The 24693-nt window shown below is 39.5% G+C and overlaps 1 protein-coding gene across 1 annotated transcript; it reads right to left on the bottom strand.

Annotated features, from left to right (window-relative positions):
* Positions 1-10795: 10795 nt before the first annotated feature.
* il12rb1 (interleukin 12 receptor subunit beta 1) lies at positions 10796-23601 on the bottom strand. Its single transcript, XM_039812264.1, has 15 exons — positions 23452-23601; positions 22704-22827; positions 21327-21478; positions 21043-21185; positions 20921-20948; positions 19987-20106; positions 18717-18793; positions 17664-17898; positions 17351-17500; positions 16907-17005; positions 16343-16498; positions 15918-16073; positions 15749-15818; positions 12569-12644; positions 10796-11676 (listed from the first exon to the last, which is right to left on the bottom strand). Exons 1-15 carry the CDS (start codon positions 23555-23557, stop codon positions 11347-11349), a joined length of 2022 nt encoding a protein of 673 aa, XP_039668198.1. The 5' UTR covers positions 23558-23601; the 3' UTR covers positions 10796-11346.
* Between the last annotated feature and the right edge of the window lie 1092 nt (positions 23602-24693).

Genomic DNA, 24693 nt, shown 5'->3' with positions numbered 1-24693 from the left:
ATGTAAATTTCAAAAAGAAAAATACTGAAATTAGCATTGTTGTCAGAAAAGATAGTATTTCAGTTTAACATGTTTCCTTAATATCTGATGAGGCATTGGTGTCATTTTTGGATTTATTACAGTACAAATATTACATATTGGACCTTTAAGATCTGTTTAAAGAAATACTTGGTCCATTACAAATAAAATGAAAAACAGATTTTTCCATGCATGCTTTAGCTGCCAATTGCTGATATTTAATAGAAAATCATTACATTAACATTTCCTCAGAGCTTTTGGGTTGAAAAAAGAGTGTTCTGGAACTTCTGTTTATGTGTTACCTTAATAATCACATACCGCATGTGGTGTCGGACCATACCGTAGGTGTGTGGTTAACACTGAACCTGTTTTCCACTTGACATCAGCAGAAAGAGCAGCTGAATATAAAAATGTGGTAAGGGTTCAGAAGTCGGTGAGGGAAATTCATGTAATTTGTTCAAAATCGATTTTCCCTTCATTGTCCCTAAATATATTTTTTTTACTTTCAGAGGGAGAAAGTATGAGTGATTTATTAGTGGTGTCAGTGGTTGGTAGGACACAAGTCTCACATCTGGATTTGTTAAAAGAATAAAAAACATTCACATCCACAGAGTTACACAAAATTTGAGATTATAGGAACGATGGGAAACTACCAATCATACAGTATGTCTAAAATCAATTTCAGTATGGAAACCTGAACTATATGTGCTGTCCTAACCTTCTCCTTCTTTATCCTGTCTGTGTATAGAGGTCACTGGTGCAACACCATCAAGATATATTTTTGATATCAACATTGCATTAAATGACACCAGTTGTATTGCCAGACCTATCTCCACAGCGCTGTGGAGTAAGGTCTGGGGACATCACAGATGCATGCTGCGATAGGAGAAAAAAACTATCTGGGTTGTTTGCATTTCTTTAAACCAATCACAATCATCTTGAGCGGCGTTAAGCACTGGACGCAGCAACGGTGGCTCTGCAGAATAGTCTCGGGAAGGAACTTGTTTTGGTGGAAGATTTGTAGTCCGCAAAAGAAAACGCCACATACAATATTTAATTAAGTTAACTGCTCACAGTAACATGAGGTATATAAATTAGCTGGATACATGGTTAAACATAATTTGCTCTTAGCAGTGTATAGTCGTGTGTAGCCTACTTCGTCCATGGCAATCCCTACCAATCGATCCCAAAACGTCCCATTTAGATAGTAAATGCCGTAATATATTTTTTGTAAATCTTAACAATCATTCCCTGAAAGAACCATGCAGGCCTGCCTTATTGCACAATCCAAATTTTCTCCAAAACTTGCCATTTTCAGCGTGTAGCTTCCTAGCTCGAAGTTCGTTGTTTTATCCCAATGCGAACAGGTTTGAGAACGGCAACACAGAAAGCGGAAGGTGAGGTGCATCCTTCAGGCAATTAGCCTGGAAATGTTGTTCCAGACTACACAGGAAACAAACATATCTGAATATTTATTGTCTTTCCAGGACCAGAGCCACTAGCCGTGTAAACATCAACACTCCCCCGCTGCTCTAGACTCCCAGTCCTGGCAGCACAGCCAACTAAGCTAACTAACATTAGCTGACAGCAGCTACACTAAAAATAGGAAAATGAGGCTACAATTTGCACAAGCTCACCAAAGTTGGACAGTTGAAGACTGGAAACATGTTGCCTGGTCTGATGAGTCTCAATTTTTGTTGAGACATTCAGATGGTAGAGTCAGAATTTGACATCAACAGAATGAGAACATAAATCCGTCATGCCTTGTTACCACTGTGCAGGCTGGTGGTGGTGGTGTAATGGTATGGGGGATGTTTTCTTGGCACACTTTAGGCCCCTTAGTACCAATTGGGCATTGTTTAAATGCCACAGCCTACCTGAGCATTGTTTCTGACCATGTCCATCCCTTTATGACCACCATGTACCCATCCTCTGATGGCTACTTCCAGCAGGATAATGCACCAATGTCACAAAGCTTGAATCATTTCAAATTGGTGGTCAAAACATGACAATGAGTTCACTGTACTAAAATGCCCCCTGCAGTCACCAGATCTCAACCCAATAGAACATCTTTGGGATGTGGTGGAACGTGAGCTTTGTGTCCTGGATGTGCATCCCACAAATCACCATCAACTGCAAGATGCTATCCTCTCAATATGGGCCAACATTTCTAAAGAATGCTTCCAGCACCTTGTTGATTCAATGCCACAAGAATTAAGGCAGTTCTGAAGGCAAAAGAGGGTCAAACACGGTATTAGTAGGGTGTTCCTAATAATCCTTTAGGTGAGTGTATATTCCCTTCCCAGATGCTTTCCTCTCTGACTGGTTGTGTTGAGGGCCAGTCTACCTGAGGCTCAAGCACAAATATTAGCTTTCACTTTGAACTGCCCAGAAATTTCCAGTGTGCTTATAAACCCTCACTGTGGCAGGATTATTTAAGCATTATTCTTGTGATATATATTTCTGCAGTACCCAACATAGACTGCATATATAACTACCCACTCTACTCTCCATCGTACCCACTCTACCTCTTGGCCATTGCTTTAACTTTTCTGATGGGCAGCAAAAGCTTCCCAAACACAACATTTAATGCATGTCATGTCAGTTTCAAGCAAGCACTCAAAAAGCTTGATGGTGTTTTTTGCCCCAAACTGCTCCTTCCAGGCAGCGCTGCGACTGCTGCCTTCAAGGCACCTAACCCTAACCTTAACCTTAACCTTAACCCTAACCCTAACCATAACTAGTGACTCCCAATGACGCCTTCCAGGTAGGAAGGAAGGCAGTTGGGGGCAAAAAACACAGATAAACACTCAAAAACTGAAACTGCTTCCTGAATATGCAGTTTATATGTAATGTGTGTCTGGAGAGGGGAAGTTTATCCTTGATGGTCAAAGCTGCAGCTGACACTGCCCTCTGGTGGCAACGAGTCACAGTACAGAAACCACAGATTTAATCCACCCTGCAGTTTTTCATCCAGCTCTCATGCCTCTTATAAAGTGCAAGGCCACGTTTTTTATTTTGAAACCACAAGACAGACACAAGGTGTGTAACTTTGCATAAGAACAGAAATATACGGTGGCCCTGAGAGGCCACAGCACGCAACAATAAGACAACACGTGCAAATAAGACAACACGTGCAAATAAGACAACACGTGCAAATAAGACAACACGCACTAATAAGACAACACGTGCAAATAAGACAACACGCACTAATAAGACAACACGTGCAAATAAGACAACACGCACTAATAAGACAACACGTGCAAATAAGACAACACCTGCAAATAAGACAACACCTGCAAATAAGACAACACGCACTAATAAGACAACACATGCAAATAGCCCACACCACAACGGAAGTGTTTCCAGGGGACACTTTTAAGTGATGCACATGTGCCTCAACCATTGGCTTTGCGGTACATAGACAGACCAAAAACAGGACACTTTTAACAATTTTTATTCATTCATTTACAATTTTATTCATCACTAAATTCACTTCTGAATACGTTTTAGGCGAGAAATGAACTCTTTAGATTTCGAATATGGGCAGTCTTGCAAAAATCGTTGCCGAATTGACAATTTGTTTCAAAGTTTTCGGAATTGAGAAGCTCCATAAAGTGACGCGACAGCCAGCTCGTCGCTCAGACCTGCTCAGAGTCCCGCTCTAAGATGGAGGTCTCTCAGACCGCTCTCGTAAATAAGAGGCTTTTATTTCGCCGTTGATGGATTATTTGTTTAAGTATCACAACACATGTCCATTTTAAGAGTAACCTGTGGTTAGCTGCATTTTCGGAGTTAAACTCCACAAGCTTACAGGCTTAACAACCTCGCTGGCCGGCCGTCTCACACACACACACACACACACACACACACACACACACACACACACACACACACACACACACACACACACACACACACACACACACACAAAAGATACATAATAATAAAATACTGAGCACCCTACTTGTGCCAGACTGCCAGTAGGCTACATTCATTTAAAGTTAAACATGGCAGTTGGCGCTGAGTGGAGCGTTGGTGGCATTGATTCTTAATTTCCCACGAAGCTGATCGGTTGTCAGTTAAACTTCTCATCTTCAATCCTATCTGTGTTTGAGAAGTGGCGGTTGTCCTGAGTTGAAAGCCTATTTAAATTCTGAAATGCAAATTTTTTTTTTTTTTTTGTGCTTGATGCGCGTGCGCGTAGCACCCACGGGGGAAAACATAAATCGGCGCCTACACACACACACACACACACACACACACACACACACACACACACACACACACACACACACACACACACACAGCCGCGCGGAGAGATACCCGTTTCTCTTCAGGGGAATTGTTTAAATTATTTATTATTAATTAATATATTATTAGCTTTAATTTTATTGTTTATGGTTTAGCCGTAACTACACCCCCTAACTTATTCAAAAGAGTGGAACACGATCCGACTAGTGTATTAGTTTAAGTCAGTTTAAATTATAAAAGAAGTAGGCCTATGCACTGGCGTGTCCTAGGTGTCCCTATTAGTGTTATGTGGAATTATCATTTATATATTATTGTAGTGCACTGTAAATGCCTAGGGACAACAGATGGAAATTAGCAATTCAAATTATAAAGGTTGGTGTCTCCCCTTTAGTCTACATAACATGTCATAGCATGTTACCACTTTATGTACAACTGTTCATTTATCATACAGACTGAAACTCAACTTCTAATAAATCAGAAAACAAAATACACCAACAAAAAGTATGAGCTAAATACCAAATCTAATGTATATAGCCTATGTCATAATTTAAACAAGTCTCCCGCATCTGCGCTGCTTCGGCCATGTGTGTGTGTGTTTTTTGTGTGTCTGCATAGACGCGGATTTATGTTTTCCAAAGGTGCGTTCACTCAAGACCTACAAAAAAAAAGGAGTCAAAAATTGTTTGCATTTCAGAACGTTAGGAAGGATGGCCACGCGCGAACACACACACCTATTAACTCGATAATAAAGCCGTAAAATAGGCTTTCAACTCAGGACAGCGCCACTTCTCACAAATACAGATAGGATTGGGTAATGAGTAGTTGTACGTAACCGCGATCAGCTTCGTGGGAAATTAAGAATCAATTCCACCAACATAACCAATCACACCATGACAGACACTCCACTCAGCACCAACTGCTATGTTTAATTTTAAATGAATGTAGCCTACTGGTAGTCTGGCACATGTAGGGTGCTCAGTATTTTATTATTAGGCTATGTATCGGTGTTTGTGTGTGTGTGTGTGTGTGAGAGACGGCCGGCCAGCGAGGTTGTTAAGCCTGCAAGCGCTTGTGGAGTTTAACTCCGAAAATGCAGCTAACCACAGGTTACTCTTAAAATGGACATGTGTTGTGATACTTAAACAAATAATCCATCAACGGCGAAATAAAAGCCTCTTATTTATGAGAGCGGTCTGAGAGACCTCCATCTTAGAGCGGGGACTCTGAGCAGGACTTTCTGAGCGACGAGCTAGCGCCCCGGCAGGCGCTAGCTGGCTGTCGTGTCACTTTATGGAGCTACTCAATTCCGAAAACTTTGAAACAAATTGTCAATTCGGCAACGATTTTCGCAAGACTGCCTATATTCGAAATCTAAAGAGTTCATTTCCGCCTAAACGTATTCAGAAGTGAATTTAGTGATGAATAAAATGGCAAATTGTCCTGTTGTTGGTCTGTCTATGTACCGCCAAAGCCAATGGTTGAGGCACATGTGCATCACTTAAAAGTGTCCCCTGGAAACACTTCCGTTGTGGTGTGGGCTATTTGCATGTGTTGTCTTATTAGTCGTGTGTGGTTTATTTGCAGGTGTTGTCTTATTTGCAGGTGTTGTCTTATTTGCAGGTGTTGTCTTATTGTGCGTGTTGTCTTATTTGCGCGGTGTTGTCTTATTAGTCGCGTGTTGTCTTATTTGCAGCGTGTTGTCTTTTGCGAGTGTTGTCTTATTAGTGCGTGTTGTCTTATTTGCGCGGTTGTCTTTTAGTCCGTGTTATCTTGTTAGTGCGTGTTGTCTTATTTGCGCATGTTGTCTTATTTGCGCTGTTGTCTTATTTGCCGTGTTGTCTTATTTGCACGTGTTGTTGTCTTATTGAGCGCGTGTTGTCTTATTAGTGTGTGTTGTCTTATTTGCGCGTATTTTGCTTATTTAGTGCGTGTTGTCTTGTTAGTCGTGTTGTGTACGCGTGTTGTCTTATTAGTACGTGTTGTCTTATTTGCACGTGTTGTATTTGTACTGCGTGTTGTCTTATTAGTGCGTGTTGTCTTATTTGCGCGTGTTGTCTTATTTGTGCGTGTTGTCTTATTAGTGCGTGTTGTCTTATTTGCACGTGTTGTCTTATTAGTGCGTGTTGTCTTATTTGCACGTGTTGTCTTATTAGTGCGTGTTGTCTTATTTGCACGTGTTGTCTTATTAGTGCGTGTTGTCTTATTAGTGCGTGTTGTGTTATTTGCACGTGTTGTCTTATTAGTACGTGTTGTCTTATTTGCACGTGTTGTCTTATTTGTGCGTGTTGTCTTATTAGTGCGTGTTGTCTTATTTGCACGTGTTGTCTTATTTGTGCGTGTTGTCTTATTAGTGCGTGTTGTCTTATTTGCACGTGTTGTCTTATTAGTGCGTGTTGTCTTATTTGCACGTGTTGTCTTATTTGCACGTGTTGTCTTATTAGTGCGTGTTGTCTTATTTGCGCGCTTTGTCTTATTAGTGCGTGTTGTCTTATTTGCGTATTTACGGCATGTCTTATTAGTGCGTGTTGTCTTATTTGCGCGGTTGTCTTATTGCCGTGTTGTCTTATTGTGCGTGTTGTCTTATTTGCCGTGTTGTCTTATAGTGCGTGTTGTCTTATTATTTGCCGTGTTGTCTTATTTGCGATGTTGTCTTATTAGTGCGTGTTGTCTTATTTTCGCGTGTGTTGTCTTATTGTGCGCGTTTGTGTTTGTATGTATTGTTGTCGCGTGTTGTCTTATTTGCGCGTGTTTGTCTTATTTGCACGTGTTGTCTTATTAGTTGTGTATTTGCCGCGTGTTGTCTTATTAGTGCGTGTTGTCTTATTTGCATGTGTTATCTTATTTGCATGTGTTGTCTTATTAGTGCGTGTTGTCTTATTTGCACGTGTTGTCTTATTAGTGCGTGTTGTCTTATTAGTGCGTGTTGTCTTATTTGCACGTGTTGTCTTATTTTCACGTGTTGTCTTATTTGCACGTGTTGTCTTATTGTTGCGTGCTGTGGCCTCTCAGGGCCACCATAGAAATAAGAACAAGAAAAAAAAAATTAAACTAAGGAAAGTAAATGTGACATAAATACCAAGACAGTATGAAAACCAGTACATTTATGATACAGAGATTAGAAAAATAAATGCAACCTTAAAAACTGAAAAAAGGTTAATATCCAAATCAATATCAGCATTATCATCAGGTGCAACATTTGCTTTAAACCATGACAAACTTCTGCCTCCAAATGTGTAACTTATTTATGGTAATCTAAGATATAAATGTATAGATGTAAGAGTTGGTTTTTCAAAGCCTATGATCCAAAACAATCCAAAATGATAGTTCTCTCTCTGATTATGACTCAAAAACCATGCTAGAATAGTTCTGACTCAGATACCCTCAAATTAAACAAATCAGCAGAGGCATTTATCATGCCATCTGTTGGACAACCTGTTTTACAGCATGTAACAGAGTAAACCATTGAAGTAGTATAGTGTATTCATGGAGGAAGCCAGATAAAAAGACAATTTTTATTTATGAACCTGTACAATGTGCGCTAGAGGCAACATTGACAGTCTTATTGTGTGACATCTTCTTATTTAGTAAGTCTCAATGAGAAAGAGAAGAGGTGTATTTCCCCAAATGTCAAACTATTCCTGTGGAATTATGTTGTAAGAATAATTCACAGAGTTATCCACTGTATTTGGCTTTATTGCAGAACAGTAGCGTTAGACATCAGGAACACGGGAGCTTCACTAATCAACCCGTGCGCCACTCACGTATTGATACTCTTCCCTAGAACTCCTCCCCAGACTCTAACACACCCACGATGTAACAATCTGCTAAACAAACTAGTACCATTACAATACAATTCCTTTAAATTGTTGCACATTTACAAGCTGCTTTTTTCTGTCATGATTCTCTTGATGTTATTGTATTATTAGCCAATAAAGGAATTGCTTATAAACAAAACAAATGCATAATAACATTTCCCATATAGGATTTAACAGTTAAGTATAGGTATACCAATAAATGTTGATAAAATAAACTCTGGAAACTCAAAGTTCATATCCTGCAAATACATGTCCTTACAGTACATAATGCTGTATCTGGTCATAGTAGGCTATTTTCTTCACCACACATCACGTTTATCAGATGTTACCAGCTGTCTGTGGTCAGGACCGATGATTTTAATCTTGATGTGGTGAGAGATAACTCTGGCTTTCATATGTAAAACAACATAGTGATGTTCTCCTCAGGCAGGCTACAACCAAACAATACAGGTACCAGGTACAATGCCTTTTTCTGCAGAGAAATTAAAGGGCAATGTGGTGGAAAATGCTTAAAGTCTGTCATCACTACTTACAAATCAACATGACATGTTCTACTTTGAACAAGGTAGATCGAAACACCACAGAAGGTGGTAATGAGTAATCTAGCGCTTCACCTTGCATGAGCTACATTTTTTTAAGGTCATTGGGTTTTTTGTGACCACTTCCTGTCATATGTGGCAAACTCACAGTTGTGCTGCTCAGCCATCACACACAATGGTGCTTTGTTTTTTGCAGTCTTAGGTTTCATTTTACACTGACCAACAATGGGCCAGACTCTTTACAGAAAAGATGATATTTTATTTGCACATTGCTGTTGTAAAACAAAAACAAAAGAAATCTATACAAATTTATTGAGTTTCATGAAGTTTGATCTATATGTAGCTGCTGACAAGACCAAGAGTCTACAGCTCTCTGAGTCTGTAATGCGTGTTGTAAAATTGTAAATTGTTAAAAGTTGAGGTCCAAAATGAATTTTTGATCTTTGCAGTCATGGTGACTGGAGAGACTGGTGTTATAATAAAATAAAAAAGTAAAACAATCTGTACTCTTCAGAACATTATTATAGCAGTTAACAAATATTTGCGTGAGTGCATATTGGTGCTAGCCTGACAAGCCAGACCTACATCAAGATGTTGGGTCTGGGAACTCACTATTGACAGGGCTCAATTTTCTCGAAGAAAAGCTGAACTCCAAGTCTTCCAGAAGACCGCTGTTCCCAGAAGCAGAAGCCTAAACCCGCCCCCCGACTCTATGCATGATGAGATTGGCCTGTCCAGAGTTTGTTTTTTCCAGCTCGCAGGCCAACAGAGAGTGCCTAGACCCCCCTGGCTGCAAATAAAATTTGCTGCCGCTAGGTTGCGTCTAGATTTCTAGGCTATATTGGTGCATGTGGCTGTGAAAAAAAGTGTGAGAAAAGGTATTTCACATATAGGGAAACGGTCTGTGAGAGGCGTGTGGAGGCAATTCCAGCCCGATGTTGTAATAATAATATATTATTAATAATAATTTACAAAGAGCTTGATGTGTAGATACACACATACATACAAATACATGCCAGGGGATCACCAAATTCATTAAGATTTATCTTCTGGGGACCATGAATGTCTGTACAAAATATGCCAATTCATCTAGTAGATATCAAAATATTTCACAGGATAAGTGAAAACTTGACCTGCTGGCGGCACAAAAGGAAAAGTCAGAGAATCACTAAAGTCATTAGGATTCATCCTTTAGGGATCATGAATGTCTGATTTCATGTCAATCCATCAAATAAATGGTAAAAACTGTAAAAGTCTGAACCAGCATTTGCTATACACAGTTAGAACAAGGTTTATTGATAACGTGCCTTGACAAAGCATGTGAGTAATAAACCCTCTTGCTTTCATATACTGGCGTAAAAATGTCACCGACCAAAATCACCATACATTTCATCATAAGTAGATAAATATGCACCCTTTTTCAGTTAACATTAAAGACATATACGTTCAAAAAGATGGAAAGGTTAGGACCAGAAAAGATATCTTCCAGTCAGGGCTTAATTTGAGCCGGAACACACCGGAACATGTTCCGGCACCTCCGACGTTGGATCCGGAACCTTTTTTATTGGATCCGGCACCTCCTGTCTCACCAGGAAAAATGTATCTCCTAAATGAAAAAAATAAACTACTGCTTGTGTAGTGTTCAATGTTGTTATCTGTCTTGTTAGTCTTTATTCCCCATTGAAGTTCCACAAAAATCTTGTGTTTGCATTTTCGATGAGTTTTGAGGTGAATTTTCAGGGTAAGACGGATGGGGGAGAGGGACGGAGGGACGACACTAAAACAGCGCGGCGCTGCACTTCTAGTGACACAAGTGCTGGTGCTGGTTGAGATTGCTGTTATAGCCTCATTTAACTCAGGGGAAAAATGTCAAAAAGACAACCAAGTTTGCTTAACTTGTTCAAATACGCTGGCCATTCGGATCCCAAACAAGCAAAAAAAACGTTTCTGCCAATCAAGAATGTGGAGACCACGCTGGGTTTTTTGGTTAATTTAATAATTGCTGCTTGTGAAAACTTTTTTACATTTTGCACCGATGCAGTGCATGTTCTGAAATAGAAATGAACATTGCCCTGATGTACAGTTGTTTAGGTTTTTTTAGTCAGAGAAGCTACGTAGGCAGTGTAATTTTCCCCCGTTTTGGAGTCGCCGGATCCCCCCCCTCCCCTCTACGCTCCGGGACTTCCCACTTTACAAATTAAGCACTGCTTCCAGTCTTTAGTGTAAGTCAACAAATATGTCGACCCTTGATATGTTAGTTACAATTTTGTGCTATGAGGCAGTAAAACCAGTTAAATCCATTTTGAGGCCAGTCCAATCTCGTAACCCATCGGTCTGATCTAATTTAGCCACTGGGGGCAACGGACCATTTTTCTGGGGTTCCGGTGTAGCCAGCGGATATCCGGATAACAGATATCCAGGCCAAGACTTCCTTTTCCGTGTGCTGGGTCCGATTAGCACCTTGAGACATGAGAATGGAGTTGGAGTTCAGAGATGATGTCTCTATAAACAGACATCTGCTAAATCTTGGTCAGACGACAGCTGATGGGTTCCAAGATTGCATTTCGGCCAATGCGTTCTGCCTCTTTTGCTCTCCACTGTTTACCTGCATGCAACCAAAGCCCGCTAAAGATGATTGGTCAATACTACTTGGACTACAAACGGAAAACAGAAACGCTTCCGATACCAAAATCTTGTCCCGTTGCCAAGAGAGATAGAGATTAAGGCGAGTCCGTCTTTACATCGAAGACCAAACCATTCCTGTATATCAGCATGGCGATCTCGTTGTCCACTTGTTCGAGATCCGCCATTTCTCCTTCTCTGGAGATCCTCAGTGCCTCATCTGTGGAGCTGGGATCCAAAGATTGATCACTGGATCCTCCTGACATCCGTGAATCACCCCTCTTGTTCTCCACGTCCTCGTCAGTGCCACTATCCCACTCTCCTGTGAGGACATCGGTCTCCTCTGCGTCCTCAGGGACAGACTTGCCCTCTGGAAGTAGCTGGTGCAGCGTCAGCTCATGCACCTCCTCCTTTCTCTCCAGTAACTCCTGTTGTAGGTCACATTAGCAGAAGACACTTCAAGATGTAATACCTTTATTGTCGTATGCACAGAGAACGAACAGCATTGTACTATTACATTATTCTTTGATTGCCATATATTGTGTAAAAAGTACTCAAACTAAATGAAACAAAAACAGTAATAACAGACAATAACTACAAAAGTGACATGGTTTTAGCAGTACAATGGGTGGAGTTATTACCATCAAAAGAACAGTTGACACACTGACTTACTGTACACTAACCCTAACCCTTTACTGTAGTGAGGAAATGATCAAAGTTCTGCTTTTCCGGTCAATTAACAATTTGTGGTTCTCTCACATCGTTTTTCGACAGATTCATTTGGGACTTTCCTCCATTTTATCTACTTCCCTGGAAAAAATTAAATATGTACAACACATCCAGTCGCATCAGCTGCCTTCCTTTTGTCTGTCTTTTACTCTTTCTAATTAATTAAGCCTCCACACACCCAACACACACACATTAGCACATAAACTAATTTGCTACCTCATTGTCACAGCTGTCCTTCATTTCTATTAGAAGAATAGAAAAAATCTGAGATTGAACTTAATGTTTTTAGTGTTTTATGTTGTGTATGATGTTTTATGCTTGAACGTTTCTTAACTGACAAACTGTGGTTGAAGTAAAAAAAACAATTCCCACCAGACTGTGGACAATAAAGTTGTACTCTGTTGTACTGTATATCAGTGCAAGTCATTAGCAAAAAGGTAAAAACCGCAAACTTTCCCCCTAGGCACTTGTGACTCTACAGTGAACTTCTACGGCATATATATGACTAAAGGTTCAGCTGTCTGGGTTTCAGAAAAAGAAAAAAAAAGCCATGTTTAACAGCTGCAAGTCCCTGATAAAGCACAGTCTTACCTGACTCTCTGGTTGATAAGGAATGAAATCTGGAATAACAGGTGTCGGCACAGGAGGGAGGACCTTGCTTTTGATTCTAAGTGTTAGAACAGAGTTAAACTGCATAAAAGCAGCACATGGACAGCACTAATGTTCACAAGCTTAAACCATAAGAGTAATGAATGTACTATGATTGCAAAACATTTCTACATAGTGACTTTAAAGAAGGTCAGAACATGTTACATTCACCACAGCATTAGTCTTATGAGTCAGCTTTCAGTCCTCATGCATACTCTGCTGAATCTGTTCAGGAGCTATGAAACAATTTCAGATTTATGGAACAGAACAGCAATTTGAATGTTGTGCGGAAGTGCTTCGACCTAGACACAGTCAATGAAGAAGAAGTAAAAAAAGTGATCTGCTCCTTAAGGAACTCAAAAAGCATAGATGCTTTCCATCAGAACACAGTGTTCATTAAAAAAAAATTCAGTTACTCTAATTCCCCCTATTGCTCATTTAGTAAACCTCACCATTGCACACAGTTCTTTTCCCAATGACTGGAAACATGCAATTGTGACTACCATCTTCAAATCTGGAGACCGCCATGTAGTCAGTAACTATAGACCCATAAGCATACTGACAGTAGTCTCTAAGGTTGCAGAGAAAGTGGTCATAAAACAGCTAACTGACCACATTAACAGCTACCACCCTGGCTTAAACCCTGCCCGGTTTGGTTTTAGAAAACACTACTCTACAGAAACAGACATCTTACACCTAACAGAGCAAATTAGATTACATTTTGACAAAGGTGGAGTTGTTTGAGCTGTAATCTTCGACCTGTGTAAAGCCTTTGACACCGTTAATCACAACGTTCTTATATCTAAACTCGCCAACTTCAACCTTTCGTCTAAAACACTTGCTTGGATACAGTGTTGGTCATCTTACTTTAAAAAAGTAATTAGTTACAGTTACAAATTACTTCTCCAAAAAAGTAATTGAGTTAATAACTCAGTTACCACATTGTAAAAGTAATTAGTTACTCAGCAAAGTAACTGTGACGTTATTTTTTATGTTCTATAACGCTATTACGTTCTATAACATCTTTAACGTCAAAGATGTTTATATTAACTGATTGAAGAATAAAAACACTATATACAGTATCACCTGTTGCTGACCCGAAAAATCAAGCGTTTCTTGTTTAAACAAAGTGGCTCCGTCTCCTTCGCTGGAGCTCACGCTAGCTGCATTTGGGCTTGGGGTTGGGTTAGCAGCAGCAACAAGTGTCGTGTTAGCATGTGTTGATGTGAGGTGCTTCATAAGATTTGAGTTGCTTGAGGCAGACGTGGATAAAGTCTTTTTTCCTGGGCATAGCGTGCATGTTACATAAACATTATTGCCTTTAATTTCAATGAGGGAGAAGTAGTGCCGGTACTTCCAGTTCAAGAACGCTACCTTTGAATTTCCCTGGCTCGTTGCTATTGTCGCTGTCTTGTGTTTAGTGGTAGTCAGAGCGTGCGGTGAGACAGGGTGAGCAGGGCATCCACCCACCCAGCCAATCATCATCGCATTTGCAACGGTGTCATCATCCCCACCCCTGCTCTCTCCAGGCAGCTTATGTGTAGCCAAAGCCTGACACCTCGCGCTTCATTCAACCAAGTAACACGCCACTTTACATTCTCAGTAACGATAACGGCGTTGCAACGATGGGAAAAGTAATTAATTAGATTACTCCGTTACTGAAAAAATAACGCTGTTAGTAACACCGTAATACTTAAACGCTGTTACTCCCAACACTGCTTGGATATCGTCATACCTATCCAACAGAATACAGTGTGTGAAAATCAAAGATGTGTGCTCTAGCAATTTCAAGTGCACAATAGGTGTACCTCAAGGATCTATGTTAGGCCCACTACTCTTTAGTCTCTACATCAATGACCTTCCACAGTACTGTCATGGAGTAGAGGTACAACTATAAGCCGACGACACTGTTCTATACACACATGCTACATCAGCTCAGCGAGCAGCTGAGAAACTAGCCAGTGCCCTGGATGGAGTGGTCGAGTGGCTAGACCAATCTTGCCTTACTTTAAATGTAAGCAAAACAAATGGCATGTTTGTAAACATCTGCATTAAGGGTGAACAAATTGAGACTGTCACTTAATTTAAATATCTTGGTGTTGTATTGGACTCAAATCTCAATTTCAAAAAACACATTAAGAAAATGGCAAAAACTATTAAATACAACATGGCAAACTTTAGACAGATTAGATCCTCTCTTTACACAGAGGCTGCAAATAGATATGTCTCCATGCCCTCATTTTCTCGCACATTTCATACTGCATTACCTGTTGGGGGCAGGCCAGTCCAACAACAATTAGGCCCTTAGAATCTTTGTACAAACAGGCTCTGGAAGTATTTGACAAAAAGCCATTAAGGTATCACCACTGTGGGATACTACACAAACACAATCTACTCACTTTTGAACATTTTAGAGTGTTTTCAAATCTGTGTACAGTTTACAAAATTTTAAAAGATTTGGCTCCTACCAGTTTGTCTCTTACCGTGCCGCTGGCTCTGTAAGGTCCACTAGAATAGCTTCCATACACAACTGCACTGTACCCTTTTGCTCTTCAGCCTTTGGGCAGGCAGCTTTCTCTTTTAAAGCCATTACCCAATGGAATACTATCCCGGACAATGTAAAAAGCTGTGGTTTGTTTGGTAGCTTTAAAGCTAATCTAAAAAATCACTTAAAAATCTCCCAACAATGCACACACACTGTTAGTTAATCACTCCTCACAACTTTTAGTCTCACTCTTCTCTCCAGTGGGGCTCATGGGGTGTGTGTGCATGTGCGTGTGAAAGGGGGGGTTGTGTTGTGTGCTGTGCATACCGCTGCACGCCTTGATCATGTGGTGCATGTGTGTGTGTGTACCTTTAATACAAAATGTAATATACTGCTATTTGTTACTTGTTTTTTTACTTTTTAGCGATGTTTGATTTTTAAAATGTTGTATTTGTGCTTCCTGTGGGACTGCAGATGTAAATTAGCCTAAGGCTAACTCTAGTACAATGCATCAAATGGTTACATTTATGTTTTAATTGCACATTGTCCCTTACAAATAAAATTGAAATTTAATTGTTAGGTTTATTATTATTTTTTATCTCAAACGGTAGAATATTTACAGAAGGGGTCACACCTACCTCTTAAAGATACAGGTGCACACTGTGGTCATGAAAAAGAACAGAAACAGCAAGCCAAGACTCCACCACACTAATTTCAGGAAAAAAGGAAAACATTTTTTTGAAAAACTGCGCCATTGACTTGTCTCCATCTTTTAAAAACAACAACTACAAAGCTGTTTTAGGATACCATTCACAGGCTTCTCTGGCAGCGTGTTGATCATTACTGTAGCTTCAGGTCCTTCCCCCACTCGTGTCATTCCAGCCAGGCTGATGTTGTATTTAGCACCCGGTGCCAAGTTTTCCAGACGGTATTTCATCAGTGAGGCTGATATGTTAAAGCACGCTGATGAAATTAGATGTGGAAAAACTTTCAGAAAGTCACACACTGCTGTCATCACAGTCAAACATATGTGTCTTTGTAATTGTTGATTCATTTTCTCACATGCTGTAAGTGAAAGTTAGTTCAAAAGTATCAAATGTTGGTGAAATATTGTACATTTGCAATAAAAAATATTATCATACAGTACATTAAAGTAAATTTGTTCTCTTTCGTTCAGCTCTACAAAACTTTTAGCTTTGCAAAAAGCTACAGATGAGTAAAATGACTTGCACCTTTCGACACATCCTGTGAGCTGATGGTCACGCTGCAGAGGCGGTAGTGCGTGAGGTAACCTTTCTGGTCTGCAAAGGGAATCGCTTTCCAAGACAAGTTAACAGAAGTGTGTGTTTCACTAAAAGAAATTAAGTCCTGAGGTTTTTTGCTCGGAACTGAAGAGAAAAAGAAAAATATAGGTTTAAAACAATTTTATTTTCTTCTTCTTCCGTATGTGGAATGAGGATGAATCCTTATGACATTGATGAAGGCCTGACTTTTGCTTCCTTTTTTGACTTTTTTTGTGAATTGTCTCGACAACTAGCCTACTGGTTGGTTTGCCATGACATTTGGATCAGACATTCATGTCGCCCTTGGGATGAATTCTAATAACTTTGGTGATCTCTTAACTTTCCATCTATCTACCATCACATCCAAATTAAAATTTGTCAAATACTGTGGTTTTGTTTCCTGTTTATTATGTTAGCATTTAAGTCAAATGGCTCTGTGCAAGCACAGCTTCACAGAGCTGCTAGCATGGCTGCAGACTCCAATGTATTCAAATCTCATTTAAAGACACTTACCACCCTCCTTTTTATAAAAGATGCACATTTTAACTGTCTGCGGTTTCCCACCATTACATCTGTGTTCAAAGTAAAGGTAGCGAACGTAGTTCTTTATGTCTGTAACAGAAAGAGATTTTTAAGTTTTCCTTGCACAGAAAACATTTGTAATACAAGTGTGTCACAACATTAGCGGACAAACAGCAGTTACTTATTTTATTATCGTCACCATGGAGGTATAAAAAAGGAAATAGTAAAATGTAGGTTTTTTTTATCTGTATGTCCTAAAATGTCAATGAAATTTGGTGCTAAATTAGTACAATAATTTGGTGTACTGATTTGTTGAATCCACCATGTGTAAGTTACCATGTCTTGTTTTTGTTTTTTAACTTCTCCATTGTCTTTAGCCCTCTGTGGCTGATGTGCTGAAGCTGTGTGGTTAAAAGCTTTTTAACTTCAACTTACTCTTTCTTATTTGCTTCGCTTTATTTTTATTCTTCTTCCTTCCTGTTAATGTGATCACATTTTCTGGCATGGAATCCCCATCTTGAAGCTCGTACAACTCAAGGCAAGTTGTCTTATTTAATGTTTCATTCAGTAATGTTTTGTCACAAACTGCAAAAAAGAAAAGAAATTAAATACCAGCCTTTAAGGTCGACTGAAGGATACATAAACATGAGATGTGACACACACACACACACACACACACACACACACACACACACACACACACACACACATACACACACACACACACACACACACACACACGGCCTACTTTTTAAATCTGTAGCAACTTCGGCTGGAATTTGTACGATTGCTGTTGGAGAATACCCTGCTGCGTTTTTGGCGATAACAGAGATGTTGACGGCAGAGAACGAGACATGAGTGGTGTGTCTATTTTCAGATGTGTTTTGGGGATATCTGTTTCCCTGACAATGACATCCATGAGAAGACTGTGTGTCGTTCAGGTTGTAATTCACTCCACTGGCTGCAGCTGCATGTGGCATCGGCTGGACAACAGAAGAGACAAAGACAGCAAACTGAACAAGGCAGAAGTTAACACAGGGAAACCCCAAAAATCTGCCAAAAGCAAGGTTTATGTACAAGGTTTCATAGCAGCAAGTCAGTGGTGAGATGCAACATTGTCAAATTGTTAGTCTCCTAAGTTGTGCGTGCTGCTTTCAGTGCAATTAAACATTTCTGATCAAATTGTCGGTTTTAAAGTACAACATAGTCATGGTGCATATTTGGCCGTACTTGAAGATAATATAAGATTAGATAAGATTATATATTATTCAAACTTCAAAATTCAATTTTTTCCCCACTCTATTTGGCCAAATGCTTGCTCAACAATAACAAAACAAAAATTAAATATCAAGGAAACCTGAAGCTGACGTTTTTGTGTAATAAGTACAAAATGGACATCAAAATGTTAAGATCCAGTTTCATACCCACCCAATTCATTGTAATAATTACTCAATAGTGTCGCTCAATAATCTCAAAAGCAATTCAGTTGCGGTCAAATTTGAACTGCTTAATGGCATCTTTTTCTCTAATACTGTATATAAAAAAGTTTACCCAAGTATACTGTGAACATGAGGAATTTACAGTTGTACATAGAGACTGTAATAAAAATACTCTCCAGGATTTCTAGTTGAAATTGAATGCATTACTATTGTCCTATTTGGGACCATTTGTATGCAGCACATGGTTGCACAATATGTGAGAAAGTAAGTATGTGTTTGTGAAAAGTAAAACAAAATGTGCATTAATCTAATCTGGACCCACAAGTGTGAACATGTTGGTGTTGTTTTCCTGTTACGCTTACCTTCCACGTTAACGTCACCTTTCGAGTGCCATTTAAAAGTTGTATTGCCATGGTAACTTCAGGTTTTTGTTCAAGCTCTGCAAAAAAGTAAAAAATATATACAGTATATACAGTAAATAGCCTGCTCAATAATATATATAATAATAATAATAATAATAAATTGAATTTATATATCGCTTTTCATAGACTCAAAGTCGCTTTACAGGGGAGGTAGAGTACAAAAACAGAACAAAACAAAACAAAACAAGATTCAGACACAGATGGAAAGGGAGGGGGGCGTGGGGCTATGGATAAGCAGAGGTGAAGAGATGGGTCTTGAGGTGGGACTGGAAGATGGTGAGGGACCCAGAGCTGCGGATCTCTTGGGGGAGGGAGTTCCAGAGCCTGGGAGCTGCCCTGGAGAATGCTCTGTCCCCAAAACTGCGCAGGTTGGATTTTTGGATGGAGAGGAGACCAGCTGAGGTGGATCTGAGGGACCGTGAGGTTTGGTACGGGGAGAGGAGGTCAGTGAGGTATGAGGGGGCCAGATGGTGGAGGGCTTTGTAGGTGAGGACCAGGATTTTTTGTAGGGGATCCGGTGGGAGATGGGAAGCCAGTGGAGTTGTTTTAGGACTGGAGTGATGTGGTGCCAGGATTTGGAGCGGGTGATGAGTCGGGTGGCTGCGTTTTGGACCAGTTGGAGTCGGTTAATGTTGGTAGAGCTGATGCCGAGGAGAAGTGAGTTGCAGTAGTCCAGTCGGGAGGAGATGAAGGTGTGAATGAGTCTTTTCAGCATATATATATATATATATATATATATATATATATATATATATATATATATATAAAATTGAGCAGGCTATTTACTGTATATTGAGTGATTTTAATCCTAGTTTGAGCCAACAAAAACAAAATGTGTTTAGAGTATAATACATCTTAAAGCCGTTAACGTGTGTACTGTACCATCTCCAAAAGCAGGAAAGAGGCACTTGCATGCATTTTGAGAAATGTAAAATAATGTAAGGCGTTGGGGTAGGAGTGGTGAGGACTCATATTTCTAAGTATGCTAAATATAGCATATTTGAGTTTGGATTTATGATATCCAGTGTGCACAAACCATTTCAGGCCAGTAATCAGACTTGACACCTCAGCATAGAAAAATCAGTTACAGATATCTATCTTATCTGTTGCAGTGACATTTGGTGATTTGTGAAAACAAATTATTTCAATAAAAACACTGGATTTGAGGTTTAAAGTGCTAACCAATACATCATGATATCTATGACATCACCTGCAGGAACAGTCACAAATGACCAGCCGCTCCACAGTGGGTTTCGGGCATGAGTGGACCGATGTCTGATTTTAACCTTGTAAGCTGAATCCTTCAACAGATTCTCAACAGTGGCATTGTCTGTTCAGATAAATAGAAAAACAAGCATTTCATAAATGTTACATTTAAAAAATCTGGTGATTCTTCCTTTTTTTAATATTATTGTTGTTTTTCCTACTGACAACCAATCCCATGAAAATATCAAAGCCCACAATGAAGTAAACCTATTTCCAAAATCTGATATATGTTATTCCTCTGTTGTCCAAAAGTTATTAAAAAATGAAAAACACATCAGTGAACCTTAATGCAATGCAGTGTGACATTTTCGTTCTTTACAATCAACCAAGGCGCTGCAGTTTATTTTGAGTCAATCCCACATTCACTGTCCCGCTGCAGTAAATATTCACTTGTGCATTTTAGGCCATGGATGAAAATAATCCAGAAAATGCACTATTTTGTTTAGTTTGAGCAACGTTTGTAAAAGACTACAGTGCCCGGCGGTTTTACTGAGCATTTAAAAAAAGAAAAAAAAAATGAAACCATGTGTTTGTGATCGACTTACTTATACTCAGTAGGACACTGACTGGGTCAGAAGTATTGAGGGATAGACTAACACACTATTGGTTTGGGGCTTTTCATGGGATAGAATAACACCAGCCCTATCCTTACAGCCACTTCTATCTCAGCATTAGCAGAACTTAGGTAGTCAGAAAGCAAGTTTTAAAACTTGGTCCGCAGTAATGTAAATATGAGAATTTAAATTAGTGGGCTAAATCCAAAACATACAAAATCACTGGTATGACCTTTAGTGTATCTCAGTAAAAAAATAAAAATAAATAAAAAACAATGCTGAAAGAACTTTTCATTCAAAAGACTTGAATGTGTGACTACTCACATGTGTAACTGGTGGTATGTGTTGTTCTCTGTAACAGCAATACAGATAAAAGGTTAAATATCTTACTTCATGTAGAAAAACAGCTTTAGATACATTCAATTTGGTAACATAATTTGCCTCACTTTTTCCCATGATTCTGCGGGGTCGTCATTTCGTCGGAACTGGATCTCGGCTAAAGCTGGATGCGCCTCTTCAGCCCTCCATCTTAAGCTGAGGTTGTTTTTTAACCAGGACATGGAAATATTTCGTGGTGCTGCATACTTAACTGTTGTAGGAAATGCAAAAATATTTTGTGAATGATGACTATTTATAGTAAAATTCTCAATGAAATTGTCACTTCAAAAAAGGAGAACAGTGTGTTTTAAACTTCCATGTAATTGGGTGAAATGAGAGGAGCATCCAGTACCTGTGTCCCCAAGTACAACAGACCTCCTGGGCGACGTGCAGCTGGAGTTTCCTGCGCGAGCTTCCACCCAAATGTCAACTGATCGATTTTTGATAAGCTTCTCCTCGTTGACCTGAGACCAGGTCTGCTTAATGTTCCTAATTTTTTCTTTACTGCGGGTGAATATGTAGAGCTTTGAGTACATTGAAAACAGCAGAAACACATATGTTTACACGTAAACCCATGTCCTCAGCATTATTCTGAAGGTGTATAATATGAACCCCTTTCAGTTTTCCCCATTTCTTTCCATTAAGGTAGTTAAGATTGTTACAAACAGCCAGCCTGGGACTGTCCTGCCCCCAAAAACAACCCCATAGGTCGTTTGTACATGCAGCTTATTACGTTTATTGTGGCAGCGACCTTTAGTGGGCATAGTAATTATGACGGGAGCAAAGGAGGAAGTCAGGTGATGTGGTATAAAGAGCGTAAAAGTCTGTGTATAAGTTACATACGTAATTACGTCACATACTTCGTATGTAACTGAAGTTTTGTAACAAACGTACTTATTTTAACCCAAACCATGATCTTTACCTAAACCTAACCAAGTAGTTTTGTTGCCTAAAACTAAACAAACTGTTTCACAAGTTTAACCACGTGTTTAAAACTGAGATTGTTACATTTAGGTATGAGGCCATATTGCTCTCTTGCCACCAACTGGGGTGCTTATTTAGGAAGCAATCCAGTGGGTCATATTAGACGGTAAGAACCGCATGTCTTCCCCCTCTCTCCCTCACCTTCTCACCTAGCTGTCCTATCAAATAAAGGCAGAAAAGCCCCCAAAAAAGGGTCTTGCACACATGTAGGTATGGTATGTGTGTATGGTTGATGTATTGCAATGGAAATGGAACCCAGATCTCCCACACCAAAGGCATGTGTCAATCAATAAATCAATAAATTATAATTGTTGGCTAGCCTGGCTCTGTCCAAAGATAAGTTCCTTACAGACTAACCACAGCAAGTCAGAGTTGGTAATCAAAATTTGTAGTGCATTTTATCTATTTCTTTTTAAAGTAATTTTGGACCTGCACAAGCCTCATTTTTTAAATAATACGCTGGTACTGCTGTTTTGCTGCTGCTACTCTTTCCTTGGTACTGCTTTTATTTATTTGTTATATTTTTAACAACACTGTGAGAGGTCATTGAAACTTCATGACTATACCTGTACCTGAATATCATGACAATAAAGATAATTCTGATTCTGAGAGGACTGATTTGTTTTCACGGTGTTTAGCAATACACATTCACAAAATATGAAAGAAAGAAAGTCATCATAGACATGTGACTGATTGAGTAGATGTCACCACTTTTCAAATATTTTGGCTCAAACACAATACTCACTCAATGTAAAGGACAAATGTCACATCGCTCTCAGTCGTATTCATGCTCCATTCACACAAGTAAACAGTCTCATCAGCCTTTCTTCTGAAGCACTCAGGACTGGAAGGAGCCTGACATGCTGACCCTTAGGTGTAAGACATTTCAAAATGATCTCATATATTAATATTACTGAGTCTAGAAATGAACAAAGACATTTTCTTCAGCAACAAACCCAAAGCAGAAATGTGAAAGGCTGCAGCTGCAGTTTTCTTAATTTATTTAACCTTTTATACTGTCAATCCACTTCACCTCTCGATGATATTCTTTTCACTTTCTTATTTTATTTCAGCTTTACTGTGAAGCACTTACATACATGATACATTACACAGACAAGGTTAGAGGTTTGGCGTTTGGTCAATCAGTCCAAACACTGAGCCCCTCAGTCCCATTGTACTGAGCAAAGTCAAGCTCAAAACTGAAAAAAAGGCATCCTATTTATAAAAAAAAATAAAACAATAGCCCAACAGTATGTGAACTATCAGTCTGAGCAAAAGGTATCAAGGCTGGCACCTCAATGCGGATGCAATCTGTAAGTGAAAACCACATGATGCTGATAAGCTAACCAACATTTTGTGGCTGATGTTTAACTTTTTAAGCAATTGTCCCTTTCATATGTTTGTTTATTCATGATTATTATTCTGTTTTGTGTTTTTAATGTGATCAGATCAAGGTTAAGCAAGAAAAGAAAAGATAAAGGGTATTTATTTACCTTTGCTGACTGCTGTAAGGAACATAAACACAACAACGTATTTATGTAGTGAACTCAAGCATTTCAGTGTTTCCATGAGGTATTGTGGAAAGTCTCGAAGGCTCATTCTTCAGTGTGTGAGTCCATGTATTCAACCTGGCTTCATGTAACTCAGTTGTCTTTCTCAGAAATGTCAGACAAGTTTCACGTCCCTCAGGTTATATGAGCTGCAGCAAAAACCACAAGTGTCAGGGGCGGGGGGAGGTTTGCGTTCGACAAACTGGCAGACAGACACAACAGCGATTCCGAAAGTGATGACTCTTTGAAGTCATTTTGTTGATTTTTTTTTGTTCTTTTCTTTTTAAGTTCAAGTTCAACGTTTTTGTTCAAAGTCAAATTGAAGGAGACTCTGGAAACTACAGCAACAGAGTTCAGACACCTATATCTGTCTGGTGTTTCTATGTCCGCCACTAAGTGAGCTGCATCAAATCATCAAACCATCATGATGGGAGAGAGGAGTCCAAGAAGTTTGGAGCAGCACGTGAATAAGTACAATTTACAGCGGACCCAAAGTACTTATATTTCAGTATATTCAGTAGTGTCTGAAAGCCGTAAATAACTGCAGAGTTGAATGTTGATTCTTGGTGGATTTTTCAGGACAGTAGTCTGGATCAACAGAAATACATTTGCAGGATAAAGCTTGGACATCCAGTGCGCGGCTCTCGCGCCGGATGTCAGGCTTTGTCCCTCACCTTCCACTCTCTCTCTGTGTGTGTTACTGTTCTCAAAATCCTTTCACTTCGGGAAACAACAACAAACTTTGAGCTAGCAAGCCACATGCTGAAAATGGCAAGTTTTGAAGACATTTTGGATCGCGCAACAAGACAGGCCTGCTTGGTTCTTTAGGTGAATGATTGTAAAGATTTACATAGAATATGTTTACGGCATTTACTAACTAACTGGGATGTTTTGGGACCGATTGGTGGGGATTGCTATGGACGAAGTACACACAGCGATACACTGGTAAGAGCAAATGTTAAACATGTATCCAGCTAATTTATATAATTAGTTACTGTATTGTGTAAACAGTTAACATAATTTAATATTGTATGTGGCGCTTTCTTTTGCGGGGTGCAAATGTTCCACCAAAACAAGTTCCTTCCCGAGACTATTTTGTGGAGCCACAGTCACTGTGTCCGGAGCTTAGAACTGCCCAAGACGATTGTGATTGGTTTAAAGAAATGCAAACATCCCAGTGTGTTT

Source organism: Perca fluviatilis, chromosome 9 (genome assembly GCF_010015445.1).
Source record: "Perca fluviatilis chromosome 9, GENO_Pfluv_1.0, whole genome shotgun sequence".
NCBI classification, from domain to species: Eukaryota; Metazoa; Chordata; class Actinopteri; order Perciformes; family Percidae; genus Perca; species Perca fluviatilis.
Note: the sequence above shows the minus strand (reverse complement) of the source record. Positions and strands in the feature narration are given on the sequence as shown.

What these genes read in the sequence shown, in the direction of transcription:
- il12rb1 (XM_039812264.1), bottom strand. Translation starts at nt 23,557, where the DNA reads ATGAGCCTTCGAGACTTTCCACAATACCTCATGGAAACACTGAAATGC. An exon ending in CTCACAGGATGTGTCGAAAG is followed by an intron (nt 16,074 to 16,342) that starts GTGCAAGTCATT and finishes TAATTTCATCAG; the next exon opens with CGTGCTTTAACATATCAGCC. An exon ending in TGCACCTGTATCTTTAAGAG is followed by an intron (nt 12,645 to 15,748) that starts GTAGGTGTGACC and finishes TCTAACACTTAG; the next exon opens with AATCAAAAGCAAGGTCCTCC.